Source organism: Chrysemys picta, chromosome 4 (genome assembly GCF_011386835.1).
Source record: "Chrysemys picta bellii isolate R12L10 chromosome 4, ASM1138683v2, whole genome shotgun sequence".
NCBI lineage: Eukaryota > Metazoa > Chordata > Testudines > Emydidae > Chrysemys > Chrysemys picta.
Window position 1 is genome coordinate 49,995,721 of NC_088794.1, and position 24,613 is coordinate 50,020,333.

General features: G+C 39.7%; 1 protein-coding gene across 3 annotated transcripts in view; it reads left to right on the forward strand.

Moving 5' to 3' along the window:
• The first annotated feature begins 1,266 nt into the window (after positions 1-1,266).
• PARVA (parvin alpha) overlaps positions 1,267-24,613 on the forward strand; it is an 89,443-nt gene continuing 66,096 nt past the window's right edge. The window contains exon 1 of one of the 3 annotated variants that reach the window (XM_065592224.1): positions 1,267-1,538. Coding sequence is in view for 2 of the 3 variants with exons in the window: in XM_005311025.5 (XP_005311082.2) it covers positions 1,987-2,125 (139 nt within the window). In the remaining variant the exon portion in view is untranslated. Of the gene's footprint in view, positions 1,539-1,628; positions 2,126-24,613 lie in introns of those variants that run through there. The other 2 variants (XM_005311025.5, XM_042858917.2) reach the window with 2 other exon arrangements.

Consider the following 24,613-nt stretch of genomic DNA (forward strand, 5'->3'; position numbering starts at 1 on the left):
CAAGCCAATGCCACTTTTAGAACAATGGTACTGTATGGCTGTATAATGTTGTTCTCTAGGGCATGTGCAAACAGTATACAGTAAATACTCATTTATGTCTGTCTCTCATTGGATACTCACTGTTACTGACTTGTAAACACAATTATTAACTGATTTAGAAATATCCTCATGGTAATTTCATTTCACTTATTATGCCTAATGGATAGCCAGATATTTGCATGAAGTGTGTGTGGCTTTTTGCCTAAATTGTTAATCAAGTGATTAAGTGGTAAGTGAAAGTAGCACATCCAGATGACACTAATGCTGTCCTACTCCTGGGCCTCTCCTGAACAGACTGCCAATCATGGTAAACTGTGTGGTTTTTATATACTTTTTCTTCCAGGCTACTTGTTTACAAATCAATTAAGAAAACAGGGACGCAGTGCTTCTCCTTAATGGGAAATATACTAGAAAGCAGTGTTTCTTTTTCATATACATATATTTGTCACATTACTGACTTTTCTTTCTTTTGTTCTTTTTCTTACTGTATATGTAATATATGTTGCAGTTTTATGTTTCTTTCTTATCAGTGAAGTATATTGTACCCACCTACTATGGTGATGGATGCAACAGAGGGGAGTGGGTGGAGAAATATAGTTTACGACGGGGTAGGCAACCTATGGTGAGCTGATTTTCAGTGGCACTTACACTTCCTGGGTCCTGGCCACCGGTCCGGGGGCCTCTGCATTTTAATTTAATTTTAAATGAAGCTTCTTAAACATTTTAAAAACCTCATTTACTTTACATACAACAATAGTTTAGTTATATATTATAGATTTATAGAAAGAGACCAACCAAAAAAAGTTAAAATGTATTACTGGCACGCAAAACTTTAAATTAGAGTGAATAAATGAAGCCTCGGCACACCACTTCTGAAAGGTTGCCAACCCTTGGTTTATGAGATGAAAGCTCATTTGGAAACTTGAGTATTCACTTGCAGAAAGCTTGATAGTGTTTTCTTATTAGCTTGTTGTCTTTCTTGGTGAGAATTGGTCAGATATCGTGGAAACATTCACCTTAAAATGTAATCTTTTCCACCCACTTTCAGAATTTAGGAATACTGATAGTAGCATTTAGTAATTTGGACCATGACCCTGCAAACACTTCAAGCAGCTGAGTAGTTCTTTTGGTTTAAAGGGGACTAATCTCATGTCATCTGTAAAGTTAAGCACCTATATGCTTAAAGGATAAGGGCCTGTTTGTGGCCCAAATCCCAACCTGATGAGCACAGTATAAGGATCTAAATAGGATGGAAGAGAACCCTGAGTTGTGGCTGAGGAGCACTTGGTGCACCTTTCAGTAGGAAAGAAGGGCATGTCAAGGTGGCTTTTAGCTACCATTTTGTGCCCACCAGCCTTGGGGCCATGTGGGTACTGGCCTGGGCCAAGTGTTAAAGTAGAGAAACCTGGCCTGATCTTGCTTTGAGAGATCAGAATCTGATCCCTTGGGGGTGTCAAATTTATTATTCATAGTGTCAACATCTCTACAGAGAAGCAAAGGTAAGTCCCCTGCCCGGCTGAGGGCACAGTTCATGCACTTAATATCAGCCGGGTCCATCTCAATAGGATGCACCTGCCTGGAAAGGGGGGGGGGTAGATCACCCTCTTCTGAAAGCTAAGCTCCTAGTGCAGATCCTGGAATCCCTACGGCAGTAAACAAGCCAACCGCCCGGCCCAGCCCGGCCCGCTGCCCCCAGGAGCTGGGTTGGCATGGGGCAGTACATGGCGGGTAGAGGCTGAAGTTCCTGGCGTGCAGCAGGGGCTGAGTGAGCGGGGAGCGCACAGAGCGGCCTTCCGTGGCGCAGTGCGGGAGGGCGGGAGGGAAGGAGAGAGCAGGAGCTGCTTGAAATGCTTGAAATAATTCCGCTTCCGTTTGGAGCAGGGAGCAGCCTCTCGCTCCAGCTGGGTTTCAAACCTGCCTCCCCTCAGCCCTGAACTCGGGCGCGGCATGGCAACCTCTCCCCCGAAATCCCCCTCGACCCCCAAGTCCCCCACCACCCCCAAGTCGCCCCCGTCGCGGAAGAAAGATGACTCCTTCTTGGGCAAACTTGGCGGGACCCTGGCCCGGAGGAAAAAAGCCAAAGAAGGTAAAAGGGCCAGGTTGGCCCGGCTCCTGGCAGCGCCCTGGGCTGGGCGGCCCTGGGGAGGGGAGAGGGGCCGACTCAGAGGGCTCGCTGGGGTGGGGTGTGGAGGAGAAGCAGGAGGGAGTAGCCGCGCCCCCCACCCACCTCCCCGCGCGCTTTGCCCTGCGCTCCCCTTGGAGCAGGAGCGGGGCGGACGGGACCGTGGCGCTCGGCGCGCTCTGCCCCGCAGCGGGGCGGGAGGCTGCGGCCGGGCCAGGGGGCTGAGGGGCTGGGTGCGCCCGGGCTGCGGCTCGCGCTGTTTTTTCCTGTGGAACGCGTCACGCTCCAGAAAAATGCTGGAGCCCCAAGCGGGGGCGGGGGATCGGCTCCTCTAGGGCTCATCCTCCCCCCCCTCCAACCTGAGCGCGCTCCCAGTGCCCTCCCCCCACGCCAATGCCCCCTCCCTGCTCCTGCCTTCTGCACCTCCGAGCGCATCATCGGTCCTTAACTATGCGTAGCCTCTGGCTTGCTTTGCTCGCCCTAAGCCGCTGGGGCCGGGCGGTCTCGTTTGGCGGAGGCTGGCAAGCCGGTTAAACTCGTGCTCTGGCTAATAAGACAAGGGTTGTCTTTAATGCAGACTCTGGGGTGACAGGGCCTCTTTGCGCGCTCCTCGGTGGTGCTGTGCTGGGAGGAATTTCTTCCCAGAATGGGTATAAAGCAGTGTGTGTGTGCGTGTGTGTGTGCATCTCAATTTATGTTCCCTGGGAAAATGTGCAGTTGGCAGCTGGACAAGGCAAGCCTAGAGGGCGATTTGTGTGTTTACATTGCTGGAGCTGCTTGCGGCGTTCAGGGAGTGGAATTTGTAGAGTTTTTGAAATGTACCTTAAGCTTCATTTTTATCTTCATTTCAGAGCTGATTGGAGAATCTAGCGATTACAATTACGAAAGAATAAGGAGCCAAAGGGGACTGTGTGGGGGAATAATGTATTTGGGCTGAATAATCAGTTTCCTATAAAACAAGTAAAAATCATGAAAAGGATGGCAAGGACTTCTCACTGAGCTTTCTTACTAATATTCTAATGAAATGATTCCTAAGTGGCTGTTTGGGAGATGCACAAATTAAAGACTTGTGGGTGGTGGGGTTTTCCAGGAATGTAGGATCAGATTTAGGTGAAGCAAGGGAAGATGTTGGATGAACACTTAAAAATAAAATAAAAATAACATACACATAATGGGTCTGAATCAGCTATATGGCCACATTCTGCTATGCCACCAATGTGAAAGGGCCCTAAAGCTGTCTTTACTAGTGCATGGAGGATACCTTTCTATGCAGATCTGTCCTGTTTATGCAGCTATCCAGCTTATACAACTCTTCTCACTGTAGTTCTTGTAGCTACTCTGGTATAAGGGTGATCCTCCCATGGCTGGAGGAAAAGGTGCATTGGCAGGTTGTCCCGGGCCACACCAAACCTCTGCTTTTGGTTTTGTTCCCTTGTAGCAATCTGGCATAAGCTGGAGCAGACCTTAGGCATCTCTAACTTCTTGCAGGGCCCCAGCAGAAATAGTGCAAAAGTCAGTTTTGAGCACCCGTGCCCTGAACTGTGCTCTGTGCAAATCAGCCACAAACCAGAATCTGGACCAGTATATTTAAAATGTAGGTTGTAACACTAACTGAAAAAAGCAAGTTCAACACTAAGGATGATCATACGCTCCTTGACTTGCCCTGTTATGGCAAGATGTGGCAGCACAGATTACTTTATGTACAGTTGCATGTTGATCTGAGAGGTTGGTGGAGTATCGAAGCATAACAGGAGGAAATAACAGTGTTATACTTACCTTAACATTTCTTTGTTTCTGTTGCTTTATGTCAACAAAATTATACAGTTAATTTCCTTTATTTTTCTCATTTATTAAAGAAAAAAATATTTAAAGAAATGCATGAGATTAAAGGACCTAAATATATTTGTGGTATATATTGTACACACGAATGATTCTTACTACAGTGGGGATTTTTTGTCTGAATCATATTTTTCACTGTTTACAGCTTTACAAATGATTTCATTTGACATAGTGCACATTTTACTAAACATGTTTGATGATATTGATCTCAAAACAAAGTAAAATCTTTTTCTCTCTTTAAAGTTTTCTTGTAGTCTGTGACCCTCTCTCAAAGTAACTCATGATTAGACTTTTTTTAAAAGTCTAGAATATTAAAAGAAGAGACCACCTTTTCCCCTGTCAGATTTTGTGTGAGCCTGGTATCGTGATTAAAGCAGGGGACTGGGAGTTTTGGGTTCTATTTCTGACTTTACTGATGAGTCACTTTAGCCCAGATCCACAAATGGACTCAGGTACTTACCTCCTCACTTCGGAGCCGAAGCCCAAAATTTACGTTCCATTGAGATCCTCAAAACCCCTGCTCGGCTGTAAACCTGGGATGTGGGAAACTGAGATTCAGTTTTGCCCTTTGCCTGATGAGGAGAAAGAATTTAAACAGGGGTCTCCCACCTCTCATGAGAGTGCCGTAACCACTGGCCTATGGGATATTCTGATGCAGGTCTCTCTCTTTCTCCTATTGAAGCTGTTCCACTTTTGCTAAATAATTAAATAGTCATTGGAGTAGGGGAACTGGACTCTCGGTCTTCCACCTTCTAAGTAAGTGCCCTAACCACCAGGCTGTAGAGTCATTCTCACTCTTTCTTTCTGTTAGTTAATGTTGGAATAGGAAATATTTCACTCTCAATATATGACATGAATACGATATCCAGCTTTGTGCCAAATACATCTTTGAAATACATACTGAATTTTCCCTCACCATTATGGACAATTTTATCATCTGCATCTGTACAGTTAAGACTCCCCTTTTTCCTGATAATTTTTTTAATAATTCCTTATTTTCAATAAGCCTACTGGCCATAGATATTTAGCTGTTACATTCAGCTTCCCTTATCAGTTGTCCACATTTCTTAATTTCTGACTTGTTACTTGCCATTAACTACAACTTTTCCCCCCATTTGTTATATATCGATTTGTAAGTGTTCTGAAACGATTGCTAATTTTCAATCCTACTTTTCTGTTTAGATGTTTTATCTCAATCAATTCTGCTCATAATTATTTTTAGCTTTAGTAATTGGACCCCTTTAAACCTCCAAGTATTTATATTACTGGCTGGGCCTGTATTCTGTTTGCACAAAACAAATGTAATTAGGTTACAATCACTTGCACCTAAGCCATCACTTTTATTTACTTGATCAAGTCATCTTTGTCAGTCAAAATGAGGTGTAATATTGAAATACCCTTTGTTGGGTACAATACTACTTGTGTTAGAAAATTCCCTATAATTTATAGAAAATCCAATGATTTTTTTTACTGCTGGCAGCATGAGACCTCCAGCATATGTCCCCTAAGTTGAAGTTCCCTTTGCTTACATGTTTTTTCTTTCTACACATTTGAAGTAGATTCTTAAGAAGCCATTTGTCCTGTTCTCTAGTCCAATTTAGTGGTCTGTCAAACACTCACCAATATCTAATTTTGTACCGTATCATTTAAAACATTGATCCATAAACATTTAAGATCCTGTGATTCCAAGATGTCAATCATCTAAAACAAGTAATGGTATCTTTGCTGGAGAGTGCCACCCATCTCCCCTTTTACCCTCTCTAAACAGTGATTTTAATATTCCAGTCATGCAAATTCTCCCACCAGATTTCTGTAATATCAACCATGTCAGTTTATTCTCATGATTTAACATTTCTTCCACTTTATTATCCAGGCTTCTAGCACTGGGATATAGCAGTTAAAGAAAGAGTTTATTTTCTTTAAGTGTCAATGGGAGTTCTGCTCACATAGATGCTTTTGAAAATCCCACTCTTTATCTTTCTCGTTACGTAATATGTTTATATCTTTGTATACATCATATTGTTACATCGAGGGCAAGACATTTTAAATTATTTCCCCTGGCTCTTCACAATAAAGATTAAAAATTAGCAGTAGTTCTGAATGATTAAAGAAAATATATTTTACCTATTGTAGGTATTATGATAGGCTGTTACATATTAAAACTTTTTGTATTAAGTGTTTAGATAACGATTGTAAATAATACATCATACATATCCAAATGTGACTTCACAATTGTGTCATCAAAAAGTCCTTTGACACAGTCAAGACAATATTGAACTCTTTTACAAATTATAACAATAAAGGCAGTGCTCAAATAGTCTGCCAAATCAAAGTCCAGTTGGCATTTAAAATGTCTGTATACGGTGAAGAGTTATATAAAAATAAACTAAGAAAACTGCTTGTGAAAGCAATAGTAAAACCTACATCATTCCAAATGCAGGAAAATAATTTGTTTAGAATACCAATATAAAATTCCTTTATATGAATATTTTGCATTTAGTGAACTTTTCCTTCAAGGACTCGAAAGCTGTTTGCAAAGGTTGGTATTATCCCTATTTTATAGATGAGGAAACTGAATGATCTAAACAAGTTAAGTGACTTCTCCAAAGCTACACTGCAAGTTTAGTGGCAGAGCAAGGAATAATACACGTTATTCAAAATAAAGAAATACTTGACAGACTATAAAGTACCATGCCAGGATCAAAATCAAGCGAATAACCTGAGATGCTCCTACCTAATAAAGCTGATTTCAGCTATGGTCTGAACAGATGTTAGTGCCACAATAAGGAAATGTTTATATGTAAAATATATTGTCACTGAAATAATTTTTAAAACAATTTTAGAGCACCTACATTTTGGAGATGAGAAATGTAGTTTGCTTTATACAATGTGTTAACATCATTTCCTCTTGCATCTGAAGAAGTGAGGTTCTTACCCACGAAAGCTTATGCTCCCAGTACTTCTGTTAGTCTCAAAGGTGCCACAGGACCCTCTGTTGCTTTTTACAGATTCAGACTAACACGGCTACCCCTCTGATACTTCCTCTCACATGGGCTCTTGTACTGTATTTGACTGGCAATTTGTCATTGGCCATTGGTGTAGCTTAAGGATGGATAACTAAACTCTTAATGTTGGAGCTAAAAAGGCTGCTTCTCTGATAAGATAAAAACTCTTGTAATAAAAAGGTTATACTTTCTGTTAACTGTTGTATCCAGTGACATAAAAATCAAATGCCTAAATCTGTGTAAAATGTATTATAACTTGTTCTTGTAACATAAGGATAATATTTTAATACATGCTTACAGGTGAAATAACTAATTTTCACTTAATACAAGAAATAATATGATCCTATCCAGTTTAGGTTAATTGGAGCAGGATCAAGCCCTTAAATAAATATTTAAAAGTTTAATTCATCCCATATATGAAACTGGAGCAGGTTCAATCGTATAACTAATGGATAAATACCTTAGCTGGCCTATAAAACCCATTTTACTTGCAGTAATGCTTTTTACCAATTAGAAACACTTTTGTAAGCTCTTCATAGTGTTCAAGACTACTTTCTAGCAAATCTTTAAGGTAGTGGAAGAAGAGAACAAAATGATCTCTTCCTTTTTTATTTTCTGGTGTATTCCATTATTATCTTATGAGTATTTCATGGTGAGTTCAGTAAGGTCACATATGATTGTTCTTCCTGAATGTTCCTGGCCTGGGCTGATGGACATAAAAATTTCACACCTCATAATAGCCTACCTTAGTGGAGAATCTTAAAAATTGGACCCTGACACTCTAATAAATCTGTGATACATTCAGCAAGGCAGAGCAAAGTTCAAAATTGCTTAAATTGGCATGGGAGCAGATGCAAAACAGACAGTTTGGGCCCATGAATTGGACGGAGAGCAATTACGGTTCAATGTATGGGCTCAGTCAGACTTCCAGTTGATATGGCATCAATTTTAAGTAATTTGGCCTCTCTTCTATCTAGCTTATTTGGTGCTGATGGTGTAAGAGTTAGAATGAATTTTCCTGCAGCTTCCACTTTTGTGACATTATCTCCCTCATTTTTCTGTATTTTTTATTTTGTTTTCACTTCAGTGCTAGGGGTCAGAGGAGCTTGTATTTCTACTGACTTCTAAGGGAAGTTAATGATGTTAGAGTATATGTTTTAGATTTTCCTATTTCTTGCTAACATCCCCAAAATTCCCAGCCTTTAAGCTGATATCAGGTTGGGTTCCTGAGTGTAATGTAGTTAGAAATAAAAAAATAAAATTGACTGCAAGCATGCGATGGTGTGAGCTTTTCAGATATTTTAAATTATCTGAAATGTATACCTTTAATAAAAAGTCAGTAACTAAAATGCTGTGTCATATGGCTGATTGAAGGACAAAGGAATGCTCTGCTCTTGATATATATGGCCCATCATGGAAGAAATTTATTCTTTAGAGTACAAACAATTTTCTGTTTCTTTTTGAGACCTGAGTACTACTTTTTATTAACCCAATTCTGCAATCCTCTTCAAGTTAAATACACATTTAGTACTCATGCAAGCGGTCTTAGTGTAGTTAGTGGGCCTATTTGCATGACTAAGTACTATTTAGCCTGAGCAAGGGTTGCAGAATCTGTCCCCATTTTTGTAAATTCTACAGAAATATGGGATTAAGGTTTGTTCATCTCTACTTTGTGCTTCATTTGAAGGGATTGAGTAGGGATTCTAAGAAAGTTTAAATGGGTTTTTACTTCTACTCTTGGCTAATGTTAGATTTGAAATGGGATACACACTGGGAAGAGGAATAGGTACGTATCAAGACCTTCTTATTCTGTATGGGAAAGTAGGTAAAGTTTGTGAATGAAACATCAGTATTTTGTCTCTAGGCCTTATCATCGCATTAGAATTGCAGTATGCTTGTGTTTCAGAGATCTGACATGGTATATTTCCTCAGGATATTGAAGTTAATGCATAGCATTTGAAGTGTACTATGTGAGTATAACCTTCCTCTCCCTGGTGTACTACATTTATGCACATTCTCTTCTTCCTTATGTACAGCCAGATGTGGTCCTGGGTGTCAGGTGATATCACCTGTGAAAAATGAAATGGGTTGGAGCAGGCACTGAGAAATGGAAAATACAGTGAGTTGATTAAAGTAGCAGGAACAACTGAAAATAAGGAGGAAAGAAATGATAAGAAGAATAGTGAAAGAGGAGAATCCAGATTGCCTCACCCCTAAGAGTCAAATTACTTTTATTTCTTATCTCTTTGCTCCTATAGACCTTTCTGAACATATCTACAATATTTATAAGGAAAAGAAATTCTACCCAGATAAAGACTTCAGTCTGTGAGTTTGTCTCAGAAAATATGTATCAACTGTTTATAAGGGCCGGTCTACACTGGGGGGGATCGATCCAAAATATGCAACTTCAGCTACGTGAATAGCGTAGCTGAAGTCAAAGTATCTTGGATCGAATTACCTGGGGTCCACACAGCGCGGGATCAACGGCCGCGGCTCTCCCGTCGTCTGCGCTATCGCCGCTCGCTCTGGTGGAGTTCTGGAGTCGACGGTGAGCACGTTCGGGGATTGATATATTGCGTCTTAACGAGACGCGATATATCGATCCCGGATAAATCGATTGCTACCCGCCGATATGGCGGGTAGTGAAGACGTACCCTAAGTGACAGCCACCACTATACCTTTAATGGCAGGGAGTACCAGGTATGTGCTGCTTGCATTGAAGCAATTGTTCAGCATAAGACAGCAAAACTGCAGAAGTAATTATTCTGTGCCAGTGTGGACAGGAAATACAAGTGCAGCACCTGCAATGGTGCCACTTGCCCTCCCGGTGCAGTCTCACATTGCTCCTGCCCACCGTCGGTGACAACTCTGACAGTTTGGAATGCTGGCTCTGTCTCCCGCCAAGCTGTTTCCCACTAGTGGCAGGTAGTTCCAAGAGGAGCTGAAGTGGTATTTGGATGTTTTCTGCTCTGCCTTCACTTCCTGACCTGTTTGCACTAGTACTGCTCTCAGCAATAAACAGGACACTGTTAAATAGAACTTCTGTTTTTAATTATTTAAAAAGTTTAAAAAACACATTATCATTTGTATTTGTGCTAAGCACTGTAAACACATGCACACAGTGAATACAGTCCCTGCCCCAGGGAATTTATAATCTAAGATTCTTCAACATTATCTTCTAAGTATTTAAATATCTTTCTATCTTTTTACTCCCCTCTCTGAGGCTTTGTAAAATTTAAATTAGAATATTTCTGACATTTCAGCACCTTTTAGTCTCAGTATTGCCAACTCTTCAAAATTTTATTGTGAATCTAGCAATATTTGGTGTTCTCTTGCAGCTTCAGCTCCTGGAGTCTTGTGGTTATAAGAGATTCTCACCTTTCATTTTTGTAAAGTATGTTTCTAGCTCTGATGATTGCAGACAAAAGCTTGAAAGAGTGACCTGAAAGTGCACCCTAGATGTTCAGAAACCAGAAGGCCAATAAAAAGAACCCTTCATTATTTGACTTAAAAATCGTAACATTTAAAAATAATCTCCTAGGTTTTTGGCACCTGGCTTATGATTTTTGACAGTACTGCAGTCTTTTAAAAGTATTTGCTTACTATTTAAAAAAAAAAAAACCCCAAAACTCAGTAACATTATTTAACTTTTAGAATCCTGATTCTTTCCCTCAAGTTGTTTTTAGTTGTTGTCTAACCCTATAAAAGAGACAGTATGTGATGAAACAAAAGTAAAAAAAAGGTTAGAAATTGGGACAGTCCCCTAAGGCTCATATGTGAGAGATGCTACCCCTATGAAATAAGCATACGTCTGTACCTTGCTATGTCCTTACTAAGGCAGCCAGTGAAGCAGCATCTGCTGGATACCAGAGACTTGAAACTAACGAGGAAAGGTTAGTACAAAAACAGCAAATTATACATGGAATCACTAGTGGAGAAACACCCTCCTGCTGTCCTTTGAGATCTTACCATCTAGCTGTCCTACACCCACAATTTGCATGCTATAGTCCATAGTCCCCCTAAGTCCAAGGGAACCACTGCCACCAATGTGATGGGTGCGGGTAGGGGTCTAATTCTGGGTGCAGAGGGTCCCTTTGAGGGTTGTGCTTGCACCTGGTCAGATGTCTCTGGATCCTAAGGAGCAAATAGTACCAGTGCAATTGGAAAACAACACACTTGGAAAGCCACAGACAAGAACAATTCACTTACTTCCTTGACCATTGCCACTCATCATCAAAGTATCCCTGCGTGTCCTACTGAGGGAGAATCACTCAACCCAGGTACAGTACATTCTTCTTCTAAGGGCAGCATCAGGAATTTGACACATGCATGGAGCTGCCTATTGAGGTATCTCAGGACTAAGATGCTTGTGGGATACGTGAGCTGCCTTTTCAAACAGAATGTGATTTCCCCATGCCACATTTGTATTTATTTATTTTTTTGTCCGATTTACCTTTTGATTCAGAGTCTTTTTCATGCATTGAACTGTTTTTGCATAAGTCCCGGTTTAATCCCTCTTGACTTCTCAATAAGTCTCTTTTGTGGAAAAGAGTTCCTGGAAACTTTGTGCTTGTGTTTTCTATGAAAATTGGCATGCAGGCTCAGAGCCACTAAATTCTTTTTGGAACTGAGTCAGTCCCAGGTTAACTGGGCAAGTTGCTTGCTGCAAAAAATGTCCTTTTCCCACTTTTTTTTTTACCCTGAAATAATTTCTTCATCTTCTGTTCTTATTGCTGCCGAAACAGAATAAAACAGAAATTTCCATAGAGTAGATTAAAGGAAGTGTAAATATACAGTTTTTTAAAGCATTCTGTGTTAGGTGCTGAATTCAGCAGAGCCCTATTATTACTAAGTATGGTTAAAATTACACATGGTAAAATTAGTATTGTGAAAGCCTGAGTTAAGAAGGATTCAGCATTCTTGGGAGCATCATTCACTTGTGCCAGATACTACCTTCAAGGACTGTCTTTTTTGTTCTGAGTTTTCTAGCACCTAGCATAATGGGGGCCTGGTCCATGACTAGGGGTCCTAGGTGCTACAGTAATACAAATAATAAATAATTATTATTTAAACAGCAACTGTCCACAAATTATAGATCTGATCGTGCAAATGCTGCCAGTCATAGTGCAATGAGAATAGCAATGTTGTGTTATATGCATTGGCAGGCCCGAGCCCTATGTCTGAAGATACAAACATCTCAGAACAGGGAAGGTACTGTGATCAACAATGAAAATGGGTCAGGCCATAGGCTGTGGCCAGATATGACAAAGGGCACACCTCCTGATCACTCCAACTAATTTCACCTCAGTCCCAGGTGAAAGGAACTAGATACATAGCAATTATCCAGATGAAAGGTAGAAAGGATTAGCCTAAAGTGTTGTTTAACATCATCATTAATCAAATGGGGGAACAGCCTCCAACAGTTTAAAATTAACATCGATGTTTCAAAATTAAAAGTCAAAGCAATAATCGGAAGGAAAGGCACAGCCAAAAAACAGCTCAGACTCTTGTGTTTTTATTTCAGTGTGAGTTTTCATTCATTCCTTTGGATTTAGCAGTATTGCTATCCCAGAACTATTTGACAAAAGATACACATCTGGACCTCAAGGATTAATGTAAATCTAGCTGAATAAAACCACCCCAACATAATAAATAGAAAATTATCTTGGTTTCATTACAGTCTTTCCACAATACAATGAGTCCCTGTAGTCAGGATAACCTTTAATTTTAGATTCAGAGCAAAAGAAAATACCACTACAGTTTTCTTATAGTTTCAGGAATCTGTCTTGAAGGTGAGGAATCCTTGAGGTTTTCTCATCTTCAGCCTTATCAATGGAAAAGATCTCCAGGGCTCTAGAATGAATGAATGAATGAATGAATGAATAATACACTGGGAGGACCTAAATCCTCAAGAAACTCCCCAGCTTCCCAAGACTACTACAGACACCCCCCTGACTTACGTAATCGTTCCGTTCCGGAAAGCCTTGCGTAACTCGCATTTTGCATAAGTTGGAAACGTATACCCCTACGTTACGCAAAAATTTCCGCAACTCGAAAATCCTATTTCTGACTTATGGAACTTTTTCCGTAAGTGCGAATTTGCATAAGTCGGGTCTTGCGTAATGCGGGGAGCGTCTGTAGTCTAAAGTTTTGAGAGTCCCACTAGGCTGGTATCCCTGAAAGGCAGCTTATTTTTTGTGTGGTTCTTTACTTTGTTTGATGACTTTGAAGACAATGTAATACAATGCAGGGTAACCCCCTTTTCTCACCCTGCCCCTGGCAAAGCAGTTTAATTAGTGTCAGGCCTCCTAAATTTCTCACCAATGGATGGCAGAGTTGCCTGAAGTTTAGATAGACAAACCTTTTATTTATTATTTCATTTGTTCTGGCATGTTGGACCCTGGGTTCTGAGACCCTTCTGGAGCTCCACAAGCCTGAGTCAGCTGACGTGGGCCAGCTGGGGGTGTTAAATTGCAGAATAGACATACCCATTGAGTCAAGGCTGCACTGTTAAGCTTAGTGTCTTCCCCTAGTGGACCCAGGAACCAAAAACACCCACAGTAACTGGAACTATTTAGGGCTAAATCATGGCTTTAGCTGCAGCTCTGCACTGGAGCACTATTGTACCATCCTGTTCCAGTATGAAACCCAGAAGGCAAATACTTCCCAGAGCTTCCCATCTTACAGATGCTCCTGGCCTGAATTTAGTGGGAGACGGGAAGCTTTTGGGGCTACTCTCTGCCTACTCTCTCTCCCATTTCCCAACTCAGAGCCATCCCTGTGCTCCTTTGAGTGCAAGGGCTGTAATTTATGTATCTGTATAAGATAGCAGAGGTTCCTCACTCCTTTCCCACTATGTGTAAAGGGGGAAACTGACTAGCTCTTAATGAATAAAGTACAACCTTTTCTATTTAATGTCTCAACTAATACTTATTCGTGTATTGTGTTACTTGATCAGTGTCCTTATCTCTTTTGAGAAGGGAAGAGGGAAGGAGTAGGTAAGAGAGTGAATTAACTCACCTTGACTGACTCAAATGTGAGCCAAATCTGATCAGTGGTCTTAAGCAAGTCCCTAGTTCACCACACAACTTGGCACAGTTGCACATGGTTGGCAACCTGTGCTCAGGCCAGGGGAATCATAGGAGCAGAAAAACAAGGATGCTGTAGGTCAAGAGTGGGTTGTATTTGGCAAAACTGTGTTGGGAAGATTACACAGCATCTGCTTGCATTATTCCTGCACCAGATTCTAGGCTCAGACAATTGCTAAATTCACTCAAAATATTAAAGAAATCAAAATTAGACAAAGAGCTGTAAGGCCAAAATTGGGTTGAATAAGACACTTCAATGTCCTAAATGTTCTGCTCTGTTAATTGTGTAGTACTGTTAACTATATTTAGGAAATGACATTGTGAAATAATAGTGTATGTGCTCATGAAACATTGATGTTAAATGTGAAATTCAAGAAAACACGTTTGTCATGAGCAATGATATTGTTTAGCTCTAATATTTGATTTCTCCTTTTTAGACTTCTTATTAATGTTCACAATAGGTGTTTTATAGTGTTTCAATGGCAGTCAAACATCCCCTGTTTTCAGTGTTCTTAGATAATTATTTTTAAGAAGGAAAATGGAACACCTGTGATTCTAATACCATGACATTTATGTGAATCATTTTGGGCATTTTTAAGCCAAGTTAAGCCCTAGTGATTTATTTGATGTCTGCTTACATAGGCCTGACTCTGCCATTTTCAGCGTGCATTGAATGGTAGTGTACTCTGCAAGTAGTTCCGTTGGGTAGGATTAACCCTCCCAGATCTATCTGTTAAGGCAACTTTATGCCCTCTCACATGTAAATAAAGAAGTGTTTAGTAAGGGTGTGGGGGGCATGTTAGACACTTCAAAGGCGCCATTTCCCACCCTGGGACATTAGGTTCAGAGTGGTGAGCAGAGACAGGGTGGGCTGGGGGAGTAGCTATACGCTTTTCAGTCCAGTGGGGATTTATTAGAGAAGGATACAATCTGATGCTGTAATATCTCTTTTTATAGAACTCCCAGGGGGTAACATGGCTCTGCTGGAACTGTTCTGGCAGGGAACTGGGCAAGGTGCACTCAGACATGCTGTGGAGGCACAGTCTGTCTTTAGAAGATCCTGCCTGGCTTCTGATCCCCGCCCTTCCCAGAACCACGCAGTTTATGACATGCCCCATGACCTTTTCCAGGGTGAGGGGGGGATTCCTGTCCCTCACGAAGGAACAATTAGGGAGGAACGCATAGAGACTTCCTACTACAACGTCTTTCTGCAGGGTATACATGCAGAGTTAGCTATTGTCAGTCCCAGCAAGCAGAGCAGGAGCAGGTAATTAAAAAACAGTGATCCAGTTTCAACGTTCTGCTTTATGATGATCAGGTGAGGTGGCTGCAGGGTTGTCAGAAATTATTAGAGCCTCTTCAATGCGGAAGAGCCAATATGGTATTATTTAAATGGATTTTTTCTAATAGTGCAGTTTAGGGCTGAAATTTTATGTACAGCACTTTATCATGGGTACAAAGAATATCTTCTGGATTCTATATTATAGTGGTTGTTGTAGAGAGCACTGTGGTTAAAACTGTATAACAGTTTCCATTCTGACCACCTGAAGAAGAACTCTGTGTAAGTGCAAAAGCTTGTCTCTCTCAAAAACAGAAGTTGGTCCAATAAAAGTGTAACCCTTCTGCCAGTGGAGTCGGTAGCAATGAGGGCTGGGTTCAATATCTAGGGGTTCCTTTTCAACAGTACAACACAGAACTGGATTTAGGGAGGGAAATTTAAAGTGGTTCAGAAAAAAATTACACACCACCGCTGGGCACCTCTGAGAGGCAAAACTTACTCACAAGTACAGAGTCTGAGTGTAAAAAAAGAAACTTGTAATGAAAGGAGGGAAGTCACCTGACATTAGGGAAAATGACACAAGCAGGATTCATAATCGTAAAGCTGTGAGCAGGACACTCACCCCCAGAGTGCGTGGGGCAGAGCCTTCTGCCTCAGGTTTTTGAGTTCTACAAGCAAAAGTTCCTTTTCAGTGCCCCTTTCTGGTTCCCTCACCATGCCCCACTCACAGTGGTTGTCCTTGGTCAGTGAGGACCCAGGGTTCAGAGGTGCATCTGTGAGTTCACCTCCCACCCGGAGAACAAGGCACCTTGCTTGTTCTGCCATCTGAGCACTTGCTCGCTCTGGCTGGCTGCTCCCGCCGGCCGACTGCTTCTCTCCGCTGGCCGGGCAGAAACACTGTCCCACCACAAATGATTTCAGCTCTCATTTAAAGGTTTAAATAACAAAGCCTCCTAATGGAGCCTATTTAGCTCTACCTTTGAACGGTGGGGAGGAACAGGTTAAACCAGACTGGGGACCCTTAGGGAGAGTCCACACCTCCTGTCTGGGACACCTGTCCCCATCCCGCTTACAGTCACAGGAGTCTGGCATTTGAGCCCCTGGCTTAACGAGGTCCTTTAAGTTGAGGGTAACCCCCTCATTTGGGGTTAAGCTCAGTTCTGCTCCACTTTATTCATGCAATAAAAACAACAACATTGATAACATTTCTTAACCCATGCATTCAGAACTAAAGTCATTTGTAACCTAACACCAGCCAAAGTTGATCACTTTGAGCAACACAGCTCTATCTGCTGGATATCTTGGCAGAGTAGGTGTGTTCATGTAAATACAGTTTGCTCCTGAAGTCTCTCCCACTCCCAGCTAGCTGTCAAGGGAGAACTCATTCAGACCCTGCTTACAAAAGATATCACCACACCCACCTTCTCTCTCTAATATTCTGGTAACAACATAGCTAAAACAACACTGCATATGCGTGTTTTCAGTCACTTAAAACTTTCTGAAACATACACCTTTCTGAACTTTTTTCAGTCCTTGGTCCCTCCTATTCTCTTCCCTTGGTCCTCCTATTTTCTCTGCCTGTGGCACATCATAGTCTAGTCTTCTGTGGGCTGTCATACTTTGGCCTCATGTCAGTTTTTGGGTTTACTGTGTGGGTGCTGGCTAGTGTTGGTGGCCTGTGATATACAGGAGGTAAGCCTAGATGATCTGGTGGACCCTTCTGGAATAAAACTATAAAACTCTGCCAAAAAGTAAATTTATCTGGAAAGACTGATTATCAACTCAAACATTTTTAAGAATAAAGGGACTGTTGATAAGTTCTCTCTCTCAATCATGTATAAATAACTTTAATGCTAAAGGTGTTAGTATAAATAACATTGAAATTTGTTATGAAAATAGCTCTCATTGAGGTGAAGTCCCTTGACAAAACAGGGCATGTGAAAGCCATCCATATAAAAAAAGAACATAGTAAACTGTTTTTTACACAATATGCTACAGATAAGCATAACAACACAAAATAATAGTGAACATTTGCCATTATAGACAACCCACTTATTTTTAGCCAAGTTAATTTCATTGTGAATGTCCTCACTCCCTGACTTCCACTACGGCAGGCTGTGGTGTTGTTGAAAATGAAAAGAATAATACGTGTGTCTAACTACATTATTAAAATCTGATAAATATCTGTCAATAGAGAGATACTGGATATTTATGACAATCAACAGTGCAAGTAACTTATACAAGAATGCAAAAAATTACATAGTATTGCCCAGGCACATATAATGTTTTACAAAGAAAATGTTATACTGTGCTAGAAACAGCATGTGATCATGTAATTAAAGCTTGTATGGTCATGCATACAAAAAGGGAGCAGAGTTAAGGTTACGCATACAACCGTAAGATTATAATTTCCTGACTTTTTAAGTGTTTAAACATGCAACTGAAAAAGTTCTCTTAACACATTTTTTTTAATGGAAAATGCATGTAAAATGAGGAAAGTACATTGCTTCATCTCTGGCATTCATACACAAACAATATAAGCCTCCCTCTGCTGCCTCTACAGTGAGAGAGACCTTTTGATTACTATTCTCAAATCCATCTTGATGACATCAGTGATTGTGTCAATACACAAAGACGTACACAAAACAGATTTATGTGCATGTCGATTGCATTAGAAACATGGAATGGGGGAATCAGTATAATCTAAACTGCAGAGACATATTTTTCTATATTACTCTTGAAAGTCTGAGACTGTGCATTTCAGCACTATTTTCTTGACTGCTTATGAGCAAGTAGTATTTTCCCATATTTCAGCTGTAGAAAAAATAGCAGTGCACACCAGAGACATTGAATGGGACTCAACATAGAATAGAATACAGATATTGACCTGTGGGCTCTTGGATGTAGGACTTAACACTCCAGCAGCCCATACATCTTAGGGGAAACATGCAGGTTTCTTTCCAGTGCCTGGCAAGTTGCTGATGTTTGAAAGTCACTGTATCAGTCTAATTATGTCAATGGAAAAACTGAAGCAGTCGTATCTTCTGTGCTTCTTTTACCCTTGGTTATTTCTACAGAGTATGTAGCTTGTCTGTATAACTCAGCTCTAGCTCACTTATGTCCAAAAGCCCCACTGCTCTGGTTAGCCAAATGAACAGGCTTCATGCCATGAAAATAGATGGACATGAGTGTAGGCAGCCAAGAGACCATGTATGTGCATCAAGCGTGAATGTTAAAAGTCAGAATTTCTCACAGAGAAATTTCTAAATTGCTCTGCCATTACTAATGCAGCTCTGAGTTGGATTAACGAAAGAGAATGTTTGGTGCTTCATTGAATTTGGCATAGACGCGCCTTGGGTACATGTAGTGTGGAAGGGGAGAGAAATTTCTCTTTTGTATCTCTGCCTCTTTGGAGTTAGCCAAAATAAGCTTCCACACCTGCGTAACGGGCTGAATAGGTTGGCAGGGCGAGAGTCCATTTTTCCATTTTGCCTTGGGTTTATGTGTGTGTGAGAAAAGCATAACATTTTGTCAAAGTACGTGTGTTTTTTCTTAAGTTTCTTGTCCAGCTTTAGAGTTAAGAATAATGTTTTTTCTGGACCTAAGTCAGCAAATATTAATAGTGGAATATAGATGCAAAAGAGCACTAATATACAGGAGATGCTAGACTCTGGAGCAAATGAGGCAATGCTGTCAATGCTTCAGAGTGTTATTAATTAAAATAATGACATTACAGGAGCTACAGTTACTATCAGGCAAAAAAATGATAATGTTTGAGTGCCAGGACAAATGCAGTATAATATATTTCAGCATTGGATTCAAACAATGATTTGTCCAACCTGTTTTCAGACTGCATGAATATGACAAATTAGGTGGCCAGGGAGCCTTTTGTTGCAAGTAGTTCTATTTTTATGGCCTCTACTTTTTAGGCTTCTCTGACAACACATGCTTCAGGTACTATGAAAATCCCATATGAATTTTACCAGTGGGAGAGACTATTTCTCCTTTTTGATGCCAATAGGAATAGAAAGTATGATCCTTGCAATGGGAAGGGAGGGAAATTTAACGTGGTTCAGAAAAAAAGTACAATTGCTATTTCAAAAGAGCCAATTAAAACAAAATAAAGGAAACATAAGTATGGTAAAGGTGGCTCAGAACCAAAACTTCAGATCCCAACGCCCCTGGAGAGTAGGTCAGATCCTTTTTATGCATATGACCCATATTTTATAATGAGTCAAACTAAAATCGCAACACTTTTTGGTGGGGGGATGTCTGAAATCTAGATCTGAATTTTGTAGTTGGAGTCCAAGGCTAAGCAGTAGTACATAAAATGTAACCATTTTAAGGCTCCGTGCTGTGCATCAGACTAAGGTTAGATGCTATAGATTCAGGAAGGAGCCTTTCATGTATTGGATGGGGAATGTTTAGTACAGTGCTACATGTTTATTATATAGTAATGTGGCTTATAGTCTCAAAGTCCTACCAGTTTTGTTGTAGTTTTGAATACTAAGATCCCCAGCGAATATGAACTGGAAATCAGTGAAGCTATGACAACTTACAGCAGCTAAGGATCTGGCCCAAACTCTCTCAAGTTATCTTTTTCTTAGACACTTTCCTAAATTCGTCAGATTTATGGATTGGCTTGGAAAAAAATAAAATCAAAATGACTCCTTTCTTATATTTCTCTCTCTTTTCTTAAGCAGCTTTAAAAATAATAAACATAAATGAAATGGCTTATCATGTAGCATCTGAATAAATGTCTTCATAGAGATTGTTTTTGATGCATACCATACTGGAATGTATACTGGGCTTCCCTACAAGGATTGCAGGATGCAGGTGCTTAGTAGGGCACAAGGTGGCTCCAGTAGCCAGATCACAAGGAAGGCTGGGATGAATTGGAATAAGTTCCAGGAATGAGTTCACAGATATTGACCAAGAGTGTGTCTGAACAGAGGACTGCATTTCTTTCTAATGCAGATATGGTATTTTTTTAATTTGGATTTGATTTTAATGGGTGGTTGTTTCTTTTTTTTTGGAAGTGCAGTACATCCAGTCCAAAAGAGAGAGTAGGGCTGGTAAATTTGCACTGTATTTCATCCCGGGGATCCTCATATTTCATTGTTAAGGGAACGATTACTGTGTTCCATAAAATATTATGAGCTGATCTAGTTCTTCTGAATAAAAGGTGATTGCTAAATGTAAAGAATAGAATCTCAGTGGATACTGTAGAAACTACCGAACAGAACTCTACAGAATTGGAGCAGGAGTGTGGAATGAATTTGATAAGTGGGTAAAACTCTGATGCAAACAATTGTGAAGAGGATTAGTGCAGACTATAGTTCTGTTTAGATGAGTGTTGTTTTGCAAGGGTTCAAACGTGTTTTCTTCCAAAAGTTCAGATTTTGTAAAAATAGAATAAAACAGGTTGAGTGAGAAATTAGAATAGCTTAGCAAATTTAGCCAAAAGTATCAACTCAGTATTATTAGTCCAGCATGCCAAAGTATTTACAGTATTTTGTTTTCAATGTCTTTTGAGAGATGAACTAGTTTCCTGCTATCTCTATTTTAGAAAATTTTATTCTAGGCATCTCAAAACACTTTAAAATGGGTAGTGGGGTGGTAAGTGTTATTTCCATTTTGCAAATGGAGAAACTGAGGCAGAAAGAGGTGCAGTGACCTGGCTTCCTGTCTGACCTCAGGCAGTGGTATAGCTGGGAACAGAATTCTAGTCTCCTGACTCCCACCTGGCTTCTAGTTAATGCTGCCTGTCACTTTCACCGTTTTTCATTTTTTTAAATTATCTGTTTTATTTGTTCCATTTGATGGAGGTTGTATCCGTACAGGAAACTGAATTTAACTATGTTTATTCCTGAATTGTTTATTTTTTGAATAAGAGCTGGGCTGCAATTTTTTTCTGGCATTCCATTTCCTTGTGTGACTCAGTCAGAAAGAAAAAAATGTAGTTTAGGGTACTGCTTTGTGACAGGCATTGTGCTACATAAGAAAAAATAATAACTAAAGAGTATTTCTTTGTTAAGATGCTGTTTGCCTTGCACAGCATCACAAAGGAGAATTAAGATACAAATTTTGAGATGACTTATTTAGTGAAGATCCTGAAATTTAAAAGCGGATTCTTTTGTTGATGAGGGTGGGGTTTTTTTTTTTAAATTGATGAAACTAGTTTAATCATTTATTTATGTGTTTGTTTATTTTAGAAACATGAAACAGTTCATATTTGTTCACCTTGAAAATCTATTATAAAGACATATGCATAAGAAAGAAAAAGAAATATCAGAAATTGAGACTAAAAACAAAAAGCACATGCACCACTTAGACTTTCAATATTCTTTGTAGACACATTTTGTTATGTTAATTTTATCAAAAGTTAACTTTTGAGGTTAAAACAATAACACACGATCCTGAAATACGGGCCTAATCCTCTTGTCTCTTGCTCAGGCAGAACTCCCATTGACTTCAGAAGGAGTTTTGTGTGAATAAAGACTGTAAGAAGTGGTCCACTAACATTAAAATATATATAGGGTCAGATCATCAGGTGGTGTAGGTGGGCACAGCTCCATTGAATTAAATGGAATTAAATATCTTGTGCATGGTAGGTAAAACCTTCAGAATACTCTGATGCTACTTTCTTAATATTAATTTGTCAAATTTGAAAAAAAATCTGGCCTTTTTTGGTCGCTTAAGTTCTTATTAGCATGTCTTAGTGTTTTGTGTTCAGGAACTGAAAATATGTATTCAAAAACATTTCACTGTTTTCATGAGAGAGAGAAGAAAATAGAAGTAATCAAAAATTGGAATTAAATACTTTGATAGTTTGGCCAATTAATAGATCTGCAGTTGCAGAATAGGAGGTCTGTGGGTTGGAACTGGCTCTTAACTTAATGTTAACTTACATTTAATTAGCCAGACCAGATGGAAGGTGGCTAAGCTTTGCATGAAGGCTTGTGGGAAAAAGACATAATCTTCCATTTTGTCAAAGGAACTAATACCACAGATTAAAGGTCGGTGTTCTTTTCAGAATTTAAAGCGTGGATGCATAGTGTCTGACAGCAAGAAACAGCAAGGGCACTAGCAAATTAACTTAACCCCTAGATGCCTAGTATACAGGCTCTGCTTCATTTGATCCTACAATTCAAGTCCTAGCACTCCTGTTTGAGTAATAAATCCCTAGTAGATAAGGATTTGTGAATTTCAGTCTTGTATAAGCAAGTAGGGTCACTTCTGGGAAGTTTGTGCTTAGGGGAAGGAAAACAGAGAGAATTCCCTACATAGCTGAGAAATGACTCAATCCTGTAAATGCTAAGCACCCTGGCTCAATTCAGCAAAGCATTTAATTCCATGCTTAATAATAAGCATGTGAGTAGGCAAATCAATTGAACTATTCACGTGCTTAAGTACTTCTCTGGCCTGATCCAGCATGCTCAGCACTTTCAGGATTGAGCCATAAATATGTATCATGTTAGAGCATGAGAATGTTGTAAGAGGAGTAGAGTAGCGTTGCAGCAAGACATTACACATGTTTAAAAAGAGAGGAAATTAAAGTATAAATAAAAATAATTGTAATGAGAATTAAGGAAAGAAGTAGGTCATGGCTCTGATTTCTCCCTGAGCGTTCAGTCACTCTTGGCGCTGCTTCCTATACTCACTCAAGTCAGTGGCAAAACTGCCGTTGACTTCAGTGATGCAGGAATGAGTCCTTTCTGAAATGCTGAAGAACAATTTGCTCAACAAGAAATTAGGACACAGCACTGTCATGAAATGTATAGGCCACATTGTTTTAGGACAGAGGTTCCCAAACTTATTTGGCCTACCGCCCCCTTTTCAGAAAAAAAATTACTCAGCGCCCCCCTTTTCAGAAAAAAAATTACTCAGCGCCCCCCTGGAAATCTACCTTCTTTAAGTGAACAAACAGAAAGATGCAGTGACAAATTTGTGTTCTTTTATGTATCTATATTTCTACCTACGTCCTACAATATAGTAAAGAAAGATGTTATTAGAATATCGCCCACGACATCAGGTATACAGTGGTTTTTGCGTAAGATGGCAAAAGACAACCAAACTAAAATACTAATGAAACTAATAAACTGGGTTTTGTTCTTTGCTCAGCATTAGATATATGTATTTGATATTAAACGGTCAAATATCAAACTAAATTTATCAAGAAATAATTAATTAAAAATAATCAATATGCAATTAAAAATCAGTTAATAGTTTTAATTTAGTTTGCCCTTATTTAAATAATTGTTCCTTATTAACACATGCCTTATTTACCAATAACACAGATGATTCGATAGATATAAATAAATGTTAATAGTTAACAGTTTTTTTACGATTTCATTCCCGTTTTCGTTAATATTGTAATAAAAAATATGACAAATATATTGACTGTACACTTCAAATAGTACTGTACCGACACAAGCCTGCTACGATTTTATTATTAGTAAGCACTAGAGACACAGAAACGTACGGTAGATATGTAAGAAAATGTATAAAAATACTCACGTGTAAATTGCTGTTTTATTGAAACAACAATAATACAATTTGCTTTGTATGTGATCCGTAATCCGTAAAGATCGAAGGTATTGAATATGAATAAAAAATTTTAAATACTTATTTGCACTATTGTTAACTGCTTTTTACACAATTAAGAAACAATCTAAATTAGATTTCATACATGTCGCCTATTTATAGTATCGTATTGTAAACAAGTCATTACACGCACATATTCCTGCCGATGCATGCTGGACTTCCCGACAATGCGCGACACGCTCGCCTGCCAACACTTGCTTGTTAAGAGGTGTTGGCGGACTTGACACCTGATCGGTTATAATTTGTGAATTTATTTGGAAAATAAAGTAATCACTACAACTTTAACTCTATGTTACACAACAGATGAAACATGTACGAACGGTTTTTCAAAATTTTCTTATATTCTTTCTTTATGCTTCCACCGCTCCCTTATTTTTATTCAACGCCCCCCAATTGCACCCGAGGCTACTACTGCCCCCCTGGATCGTTCCAGCGCCCCCCAGGGGGCGGTATCGCCCACTTTGGGAACCTCTGTTTTAGCAGCAAAGAATATTGTGCTCTAATGAAGCTATGAATTCTTTTTAAGGGCCTGATTCTGCCATCCTTGCATGCATTGATTTCTGTGGAATTACTTGCACCAGGCCTACTCCAAATCCTGATGCTCTCAAGTCAGTGAAAAGGATCCTGTTGACTT